General features: G+C 38.8%; 2 protein-coding genes across 4 annotated transcripts; both read left to right on the top strand.

Moving 5' to 3' along the window:
- Positions 1-3,305: 3,305 nt before the first annotated feature.
- LOC121774718 lies at positions 3,306-9,991 on the top strand. Of its 3 annotated transcripts, XM_042171590.1 has the most exons (5): positions 3,308-3,459; positions 6,157-6,211; positions 6,740-7,270; positions 9,224-9,619; positions 9,683-9,991. In XM_042171590.1, exons 3-5 carry the CDS (start codon positions 6,740-6,742, stop codon positions 9,707-9,709), a joined length of 954 nt encoding a protein of 317 aa, XP_042027524.1. In that variant the 5' UTR covers positions 3,308-3,459; positions 6,157-6,211; the 3' UTR covers positions 9,710-9,991. The 3 variants fall into 3 exon arrangements, with proteins under 3 accessions (XP_042027523.1, XP_042027522.1, XP_042027524.1); XM_042171589.1 differs by having other exon boundaries at positions 3,306-3,459; positions 9,245-9,991; XM_042171588.1 differs by having other exon boundaries at positions 3,307-3,459; positions 9,224-9,991.
- LOC121774717 lies at positions 3,469-6,074 on the top strand. Its single transcript, XM_042171587.1, has one exon. The coding sequence runs from the start codon at positions 3,923-3,925 to the stop codon at positions 5,684-5,686; it is 1,764 nt and encodes a 587-aa protein (XP_042027521.1). The 5' UTR covers positions 3,469-3,922; the 3' UTR covers positions 5,687-6,074.
- Positions 9,992-10,949: the final 958 nt, after the last annotated feature.

Below are 10,949 nucleotides of genomic sequence, written 5' to 3'. Positions count from 1 at the left end.
GAAATATATCAACTTTCCAACTAGTAGTCGTTGGTACTTGTCTTGGTTTGCTAATTCAGCTCCATCAGTAATCTGCAGGCTGTGGTTGACTAACATAGGAGTATCTGCTTGCTTGCAATCCAACAACCCTGTCTAGAGTATACTTCTTTTGTCTCAAGAAAATCCTTCTGACCTCAGTACTTCTTTTCCCAAGAAATATTTTAGCTTACTAAAAGATGATTCGAGCGTACATGTCTTTGTACAGTCAGCTTGTGCATATATACAAGAAACCCCACGTCCACTTGTTTACCTAATTATGAGAATAAATAATATAATATAATGGTTTATTTATTGAAATATAAATAAACGAGTCTATTGCTTCTTACTAATAAGGTTAAAGTTGGGGAATCTGATGTTTTCTCATGGGTTCTCCGGTAGGGGACTTGACCGGATCTAGTAAGAAGAAAAACGAATTCACAACTTAGATAGGTCTTGGCTACTTATTGGTATGATTGCAGTGTTTGTGATAATTCTTTCTTACCTAAGAAGAGATTAGTAACACTGGTGTGGTAAAGCACTGAAAGGATCAACACGAAATATATTCTTTATTGCTATCTACTGAAAGCATATGTTTAAGAAAATTTATTACTCCCTCCGCCCTTTGTAGTAGAGGCGTTTCATTTTGAGCACTCGTTTTGAAAAAATTATAATAAATAGCTAAAGTGTAAAAAAAGTAAAGTAAAAAAAGAGAATAATATAGTTAAGAGTCTTCTTTATATTATTTTTTCTCTTATTTTATATTTTTTCTATTTTAATTATTTATTAACATTTTTTCAAAATGAGTGCTCAAAATGAAACGCCTCTACTTGTTTTATCGAACTAGCTAGGAGTTGATTTATAAACTGACATCCTAAACATTCAAGTTTATTTTAGGATTTGATAATTTCTTTTCTTCATTATCTGTATCTCTTTCCCGATCATGTAGATGTATACAACAAACTAGTACTAATTGATACGCATAATCCAAAGAAAAATATGTTACATTAAATACCATTTAACTTTATTAATATTTTTTTTCTTGATTATCTCAAAATTCAAGTACCACAATAATATATGCAGTAACACTCAGAGTACCATATTAACTACTCTAATACAAAAAAATATAAAACAAGTTTAACACAAAAATCATAAATCAAACTTTAACTAAACTTATTAAACAAGCCAAAGCCTATGCCGTTGTCACATTACACCTTTTCGTCCTTCTTCTTCTCTCAGCGGCAGCGGCGCCACCAGCAGCTGGAGCAGCGATTGTGACGACGCCACCACCAATACGACTCAACACAGACAAATTCGCAGCCTTCAGCAGTCGAAATTTTCTCCGCCGTGATGGGGATTCCATCGTCGTGGAGGACCAAAGCAGCATAGGTGCAAGCGATCTCTCCCACCGACATCTTTTCCTACTAAGAAGAGATGATTATCGAAGATTAAGATTTTGCAGATGTAGATGTTGCTGCTACGGTTTCTTTAGGGTTTATTTTGACTAGATTAGTATTTCTAATTGAGGTTTACTGAATAAGGTTTTTAGAGTTAATTCAACACTCTTTCCTCTCTTATCTCCGGGAGATCGAGGGGTTTCAGATTCGTGACATTGTAATCGATGAGGGATGCGGTTGAGGGGTTGAACGGCCGCAGCATCACCGTCAACAAGGCTCAGTTTCGCGACAGCAGTTGCAGAGGCGACGGCGGTTTCCGTGGCCCTCGTCGTGATGGCGGAGGCTATGGAGGCGGCAGCGGCAGTGGTGGCTATGGAGGGCGGTGACGGTTCTGGAGGAGACGGTGGCAGACTGGCAGTGGATATCGTCGTCGTGAGCGCGGTGGTGGTTATGGCAGCGGCAGTTGTGGCGGCTACGGAGGTTCCGGTTATAATTCCGAGGGAGAGTGGAGAAATTAATTGTTTGTGGTTATTTGAACTGTTACTGGTGTTTGGATTGCTGTGAAGTTCACTTCTAAGAAATGAAAGAAGAAGATGAAGTGTGACTTTCAAAAAAACTAGAATTATTATTTACTCCCTCAGTCCTAGATAATTCGTCTCACTTTGACCGGGCACGGGTTTAAGAATGTAATGAAAAGTAAGTGAAATGTGGGTCCTACTTTTATATATTAGTTTTATAATTAAATGTGAGCATGAATGAGTTAGTGGAATATGAGGTCCACTACAGTGAAATGAGACAAATTATGAGACGGACCGAAATAGAAAAATGAGACATTATCTAGGACGGAGGGAGTACAAAATATTAAATATATTAATTAGAAATATTAATCTAGTCAAATGCCATTTAATTAGTGTTGACTGTTAAAAATAAACGATTCCGTTAAAAATTGACCAAATTTGGTCCATTTTCATTTGTTCGGGACTCAATAATCTAAATGGTAATGTTCTGGACCAAAATTATAAAATCACTATATGTTTAGTACCACTTTTGGCCTTTACTCTTAATTTATTAAAATTGAATTTTGTGTGTTGGTAGAGAGAATACAGTAAGGGAAATGGATTAAAAAGATAAAAATGTTTCTATTTTTAGTAATAAATCATCTTAGTTGGCATAAATCAAAAGGGAAAGTGGGTGTGGGGCGAAGAGATTATTATTATTATTATTATTATTATTATTATTATTATTATTATTATTATTATTATTATTATTATTATTATTATTATTATTATTATTTTTCTGTTTCGGCTCGTCCCAAACTGCTTACACTATTTATACATTAGGTAATAATTATGATATTTAATTAATACTTCACCCGTCCTCAAATAGTATGAACAACGGGTTCCGCACGGGTTTTAATAAATAAGTGGAAAAGTAAGAGAGAGAGAAAGGGTAGTGTAAATAATATAAGTGGAGAGTGAGATCCACATTATTATAATGATATATGTTGTTAATGGTAATGGTATAAGTTGTAAATAAAATGATGTGTAGGAGTAATATGCTGTTTGATTTTCCACAACTAGAAAGTTCATACTTTTAAAGGACAGACTAAAAAGAAAAATAGTTCATACTCATTGGAGACGGAGGGAGTATACTATAGTTCATCAAGTGTACATTTATTAAATAATCTCTCATTACAATTTAAATAGTACTAACTTAATTACACTAAGAGCGTGTTTGGTTTGTCTGATATGAGGAGTTAGGGGTTTTTATCTAGGCAAGTCCAGTGTTTGGTCTCCAATTTAGCGTTTCGCACAAGCCCAAGGAACGTGCGCCGGCCCGCCTTAAAAATGTTGCAGAACGCAGTTAATGTAACTTCTGAATTGATACCGATATATACAGCTCCGCCTCCAGCATTTACTCTTTGCTAATGGAATTACTTATTTGCCCCCCCAAGGACTCTCAAATTTTGAACTTCATTATCCTATTTTCAAGTTTTCTGAAATCATCTCTCTACAACATTTTCGAAATCAATTCCCCGACCTAAAAGGATTTGTTGCATGCATGATTATAATAAAGTGATCCACATGCATGCAACTTAGGCACGCACAACATGCATGCTGCAATTGTGTTAAGTTGTGACGTGGCATTAGTAAGAGGTAATGGCCGGCCAATGAGAGCGAGGCAATGACGTGTTATGGACCAATGAGAGCGAGGCATGTGGAAGACAACTAAAGCGGGAAGAGAGGCGAGCTAAGATGATGAGTATAAAAGTGTAGTTGCTGCTCTTATTTTGGATTTGTCGTTGATTGTGTAGTGTTAAGCTGTGAGCTTCGGAGCTTAGGTCGTGGACCGAGAGTTCTTCTTCGTTCATTCCTTCTTATCGTGTAATCTTGTTGTTGATTCAATAAAACGTTCTTTCTTTTGATCATTCACGGGTTGAGGCTGCGTTTTATCGTTGAGATCGAGTATGCGAGCTAAGACAGGGAAGTTGCGAAGAAAAATCGTAACAAATGGTATCTAGAGCCAACGTTCCTCGGAAAATGACGTCGGCGACGCGATTGACGGAGGAGGAGGAGATAGAGTTGGAATGGGAGAGTGTATGGGAGAGGATTAAGGACAGGATGGAAGCATCATTCTGCAAAATCAAGCGAGAACAAAAGGCTGATTTCGATGCATTGAAGAAAGCAATTCTAGATCTAAGCATCTCGAGCCAAGGTCGATCGATGGAGACAACGGATGCGAGTTCCGGCAATTGCAAATCACAATTGGAGCTTCCTAAATTCGTCGACGATCGGGATTTTCACAAATCAATTGATGTTGATCGAGCAATTGCTGATGAAGATCTAATGGAGCAACATAGCAGTGAGAGTTATGAAGAAATGGATATAGATTTGAAGATCGGAGTGGAGGATTGCATAAGAGTGTCGACGGAAATTGAGGATATTGAATTTTTGAGGAGTGATACTCAACATGATGAAGTGATTGGTGGTAAGATGGGGAAACAATTTGATATTGAGGTGGAGAGTGCAGCGATGTGGCAACCGAGGCCCATTGTTCATTTTGAGCTGAGATTTGGTGTTGATGCAAGGGCTGTTGAGAGGTTAGATCATGGAACCATGAATGGAATTGAATATGTGCAACACATTGTTGCATTTTCATGTTACAGAACTTGTTCACAAGCAAAGGAATTTAAGGAAACTGAACGCCTGCCAATTGCTCGACGAAATGCCTCACTGAGAGAGCTTGCTGTCGCCTTGAAGGTGGTGACAAATTTGATGAGGCTGTCAATTCGATTTCCTAAACCTATGGTGAAGATGAAGATTATGAAGTTTGCTAGTATAGTTGGCTATGAAGAAGAGGAAGAAGAAGAGATTAAAATGTCAGCGATCGTGTGTGGCAAGAGGTCCTACTTCGAGGACATCGACGCCGGGGCGTCTTCACCGGCCGCTGCATCGCTGCCAGCTTACAAGAAGCTCCGATGTTCTTCTTCCACGTCGCCGGTTCGGTTCACGTACTCTCCGCCGGTACACACTAGTTCGGTTGATCAGCTCAAGGATTTGTTTCCTGAACTGGAAATCCAGCTTTTAGAGAAAGCTCTGGAAGAGTCTGTCAATGACTTGGATTTGGCTATAAAGAAACTTCATGAGTTTTGTCGTGGACATGTGAATGAGAAGATTGACACAACTGAAGAAAATGCAACCATGGAAAAAGTTGCATCACAAACCAGTGGGGATTCAGTTCCTTTGCAGGAGCCTCAAACTCAAAACAATCTGCCGGCAGATGGTGCAGAATGGGTGGATTTATTTGTGAGGGAGATGATGAGTGCTACTAGTATAGATGATGCAAGATTCCGAGCAGCCAGCATACTGGAGAGTTTGGAGAAATCTATCAGCCCTCGGGCCTGTGCTGAGGCAGCTCAAAACTCTTATAAGGAAAATTTGATGCTGAAGGAACATATCGAGGTTCTTCTCCGGGATAATGCCATCCTCAAACGTGGTGTAGCCATCCAGTACGAGATTCCTAAGCCAACTGTAAAGATGAAACATGAGAGGCTTGGTTCGGAGATTCCTAAGCCAAGTGTAAAATTGAAGGTATGGGAAGGTAAAGCACGAGAAGCTTGGCTCCATGATTCCTTGTGGACAAGGAATCTTAAGGGGGAGGGATTGTTACGATCACAAATTGTAGAAGGAAGATCGCCGGCCGACGCTTCGTGGGAGTTGCCGACGGGATTATGGCAAAGGTTCTCGTGGTTCCTTGTGGACAAGGAACCCTAAGAGGGGGGTATTGTTGCATGCATGATTATAATAAAGTGATCCACATGCATGCAACTTAGGCACGCACAACATGCATGCTGCAATTGTGTTAAGTTGTGACGTGGCATTAGTAAGAGGTAATGGCCGGCCAATGAGAGCGAGGCAATGACGTGTTATGGACCAATGAGAGCGAGGCATGTGGAAGACAACTAAAGCGGGAAGAGAGGCGAGCTAAGATGATGAGTATAAAAGTGTAGTTGCTGCTCTTATTTTGGATTTGTCGTTGATTGTGTAGTGTTAAGCTGTGAGCTTCGGAGCTTAGGTCGTGGACCGAGAGTTCTTCTTCGTTCATTCCTTCTTATCGTGTAATCTTGTTGTTGATTCAATAAAACGTTCTTTCTTTTGATCATTCACGGGTTGAGGCTGCGTTTTATCGTTGAGATCGAGTATGCGAGCTAAGACAGGGAAGTTGCGAAGAAAAATCGTAACAGGATTCAAAACGTTCAACAACCTCGCTCCGGTCGTCGAAATCCAGTCTCCCACGAGGTAATCACTATTCTATCACATCTCTACCTGAGTTTTGCCCATGTCTTATTATTACACCAGCTCCGTGTGTTCTTGGCTAGGGTTTGCTGATTTTGCGAGTGGCCAAAATTAAAATACGGATGTGGTTCATCGTCGATCTATTCAAATTCATATGAAATTTCTTCAAGATATTCCCTTGTTGTTCGGTCAAAACATTCACTACAAATTGCAGAAAACGACATTTATTCAGATTGAATTCTTATTCTTATTAAGTCATACAATAAAAAGTTGGTACAATTCAGTTTCTGTTTTGTATATCCGGATCCTTGTTGTGCAATTTATATGAATAGCTCCTGCTGATTAAGTTATGCAATCAATCCTTTCGAGGTACATAACTTATAGATCTATATTAACGCATATGGTTGAAGTGAGTTGGTTGGATTTTCACACTATACATTGAAAATCGAGTGTGATTGTGGAATATGAAGCTCTTATTTTGTTCTCCTGGTCTTTACGTATTGAAAACCTTTTGTTATCTTGTCCACACAGATGCCTGTAGGTCAGTTCATACAAGAGTCAGTTGTGAGTTTGTTAGAGGACATACTACGAAACTACTTCGTATCGAGAATTTGTATATTGTACCTCATTTTCTGCCAATTAGCCCAATCAAAGAAGAGGAAACGGTCTCAGATTGTTCGTCCATACAGCATACTTAATAGAGTTCCAGCACAGGAGAGTCATATGGAGCGACTAGTAGGTACAACTGATATTGATTGCCTTGTGAACCTAAGAATGGACCGAAATGCATTCAGAAAACTACGTAGGATGTTAAGAGAGTTAGGTTTCCTGTTAGACAAACAGTTTGTATGCATTGAAGAACAAGTTGCAATCTTCTTGGGAGTTTTAGCACATCATAAGAAAAACAGGATTGTTAGATTCAATTTTCAGCGATCATGGCATACGGTTTCCGTATATGTGCATAAAGTTCTGAAGGCTATATTACGGATGCAGTCACGATTCATTGCGAAGCAGGAGCCCATCAAGGATGACTGCGTTGACTACAGGTGGAAATGGTTCAAGGTACGCCACCAAGGTCTTTATAATTACTAGTACACATATTATTTAAGCAAAAGAGATTACTTTTTGTACATGATTGTCTAGGTGCCTTAGATGGTACATACATCAATGTGTTAGTACCAACTGGAGATAAACCTCGTTACCGGACACGCAAGGGGCAAATCTCAACAAACACCCTAGCTGCATGTGATCGGTACATGCGTTTCACGTACGTGTTGCCTAGTTGGGAGGGTTTTGCTGGTGATGCCTGTGTTCTACGTGTCTCTGTCACTCGCCCACATGGGCTGAAAGTGCCCATTAGTACGAATGTCCTTATTTTGTTTTTTAATACAAATTTTGCAATTACTCACCACAAATGGACAACTTAAACTTAACTATTCCATTGTGCACAACAAGTAATTACTACCTATGCGATAACGGGTACGCCAACAACACCGAATTTCTTACACCATATAGAGGAATACGTTACCACTTGAAGAAGTGGGGCCCTGTTGCGCATACTGATATGCTCAGATTTTGCACTATTTTAAGGTCATTTTGTGGTCCGTTTTGAGTGTCAAAGTTGCATTAAATGTCCATTATTTGCATATTTTATCCATTTTGGTATTTTGACGTGTTTTGTGATAAATGTGCAAAATAGAGCTTAAAAAAGGGCATAAAAATGTCAAAGTTCGGAAGGTGGAGCAAAAGGCAACCAGCGGACCGCTGGCGTGCGCCAGCGGTCACTGAAAATCACTCCAGAACTCTCTGACTCTCTCCAGCACCCGCTGGGAAAACGCTGCGCACGACGACCTGTGTTCAAACTCAATTTTCCGGCTATGCTGAAGTCCGATCAGGGTGTTATACATATAATTCTCTTCGTCTTTGAAAGAGCTTCGCGTTGGTACCAAGATCATCTCGATTGGAGTTATGTGGAGAAAGTTATGGTCATTCTACCATCATGCAAAGCTGTCAAATGCAGCAGTTTAGGCAGAAATTTAAAGAAGGAAAGAAGACATTACCTTGTGAAGCTAAATCTTTTCCTTCTACTATGGGGCACGAAAATTTCATCTTTACTATTGCTTGGATGAAACGTTTTACCAAATTCAAATCATTTTTAAGCCTATATGTACCCCATAACCTAATTTATAATATTCACCCTTCCATAGCCCCAAAAGGGGAGCCTCATGGCTTCCCCCCTCCATTCTCCAACCTTAATTTCTCCATCCATCATTCCATCACCATTCTTGGAGATTGGAGCAAGGCAAGAGAAGACTAAAGATTGTACAACAATTCATTCTTGGGTTTTGTTTGCTTTTTCTTTATGTTTTGTACTTTAATTTGTAGTTTTTGCTATATATCTATAAGTAGCTAAACAATAAGATTTCTTTGGATGTGTTAGTAACTTTTATTGGTTTATAAAATTCCGTTTTGCTATTTAATATCCGTTTTTTTCTTACTTTGTTTCTTCCCTAAGTTGTTCTACAATACTTCACGTTTGAGTGACACATTCGGTGATGATTTAATATAACTTGCTACATAATTGTGAGAGGAGGTTGGAGAGTTAGATCCATTCAGTAGACACTACATTAGCTTCCCTTAAAACGGCACTGTTAATTGAGAGTGAAAACTTTATAAGGGTATTAGGAGCTTTTAGGAGTTATGGATCTAGGATTGACAACCCTAGTGTTAGTAATCTACGCTTGTGCCGCACGGGCAAAACTTATGTGACTCGTTCTATCGAAGTATGAACTGTGCTAGGGTGTTGTAGTTGGAATTTGTATAACCATAATTGTGAAACCACTATTCTTGGAATTCTCCTATTTGCCTAATTTACTTGCTTTATTTTATTTGTTTTGCTTAGTTAAACTAAATCTCTTGTTTCTATAAATAATATATGACGCTTAGTACATGATAGTCAGTTGCAATTATATTCCCCTTGTTCGATATCCCGGTACTGACCTTTAGCTATACTAGATCTACCATGTATACTTGCAGGTATTTTTAGTGCTAATAAAAAGTGCATCACATACACCTGAAAATCCTATCATGATGTTCAATATGTGGCACACAAAGGCACGTAATGTCATAGAACGAGCATTCTCCGTCCTTAAAATGCGGTGGGACATTTTGCGTAGTGCATCGTACTACTCTATCAAGGTGCAGATAAGGTTGATGATGGCGTGTTTCCTCTTGCACAACTACATCTGTACTGTGATACTGGTGGATCCACTGGACGAACTGATAGACAGGTGGGATGAAGCTGGTGGCAATGCGGAGGAGCCAATTGGGCAGGAATTTGTTGATACAATTGAGGCAACGAGTGAGCGGTCCATGACAAGAGACGCAATGGCACAGGCAATGTGGAATCTTGTAAGTCTTGTTTTAATGAATTGGTTGGTCTTAGATTGCACGTCTAACAAAGACTTGATTCAGTTCCAGGGCAACAACGAGGCCACATGATTTTGTGTTTTGTGGCAGTGCTTGTGTTAGGAAATTGTCCTACCAATGTTGTGTTAGGTCGACTGGATTATGGAACATGTATTAAACTACATTCCCCTAGTGTGATTAATGTCTTAGACTATCCTCTATTGTTTGCTGTTTAAAATACCAATACCCCAAAAAGAAGCCTAAGACTCTTTTTTTTTTTTTTTTTTTTACTAATAGATTCAGACCAAAGTTTTTGATTGTTTGAGTTTGTCGAGAGAAACGTAAAAGTAAGGAATATAGGACTTTCTCCTTTCATTCTTGAGTAACTTCAAATAGTAGTGACACAATTCTTTACTCTTGGCAATACATGTGTTAAAATCATTAACTTTATCTAGTAATTTTTATAATACTATAAATCCATCATTATTTAGAAATTTAGAAATACATTTTTCGATATTAATACAAGATTAAACTTGGAACTTAAGCCATTTCATTATAATTATCTATGGGATATTTTCTTGAAAAAAGAATGTTGAATATTTTGTTCTACATTCCGAATAACTAATTATGTGTTTGTTTCTTAATTATAAAACAAGATGTAATTGATTAACTAATAAATTAGTGGAACGAAAGTAGTAGAATTGAGCACAAAACGTTAAAACATATTCAGCATTACTGTAGAGATAACATAATTCCGCCACTGAAATGTGACTCCAAGAGCGACATGCTCGAAATGAAGCAACTCGAACTTGCATAGCGTCCCGACACACAGATTAGTGAATCTTCCATCCTAGGTGCATTCTTATACTATTTTGACCTGAACATTCCACTGGATCTCTTCAACCTACAGCTGCACAAGATAGGCGCCATCCTCATCGATGACATGGGTTTTCCACCAAACCGATATTAATTTACATGCTTTGTGAATATGCATCGACAAACTCATGTGCGGCATAAGACAATAGATTAACATACCAATCCTTGACTGAGATCAGAAACAATCAAGATTCTAGTGAATGAAAGCAGCGTAGGCATGGTCCGAGGGCGAGCTGTGTTATCTTCCACCCACGTCCGTGTTGTTACCAGAAGAATCGCCATCGCGTCGTCTCCCCTTAGCGGCTGTCAAATTAATCATCTTTAAAATAAATGCATAATTCAAGAAACACTCGGTAGACAAATGAGATGCATACACCCTTGTTCGTTGAATCACATGACTTGGAAAACTCCTTCACCATTGTAAATGAGCACAAGAAAATCATTTGGCTCTATTCTT

Source organism: Salvia splendens, chromosome 17 (assembly GCF_004379255.2).
Source record: "Salvia splendens isolate huo1 chromosome 17, SspV2, whole genome shotgun sequence".
Taxonomy (NCBI): domain Eukaryota; kingdom Viridiplantae; phylum Streptophyta; class Magnoliopsida; order Lamiales; family Lamiaceae; genus Salvia; species Salvia splendens.
Note: the sequence above shows the minus strand (reverse complement) of the source record. Positions and strands in the feature narration are given on the sequence as shown.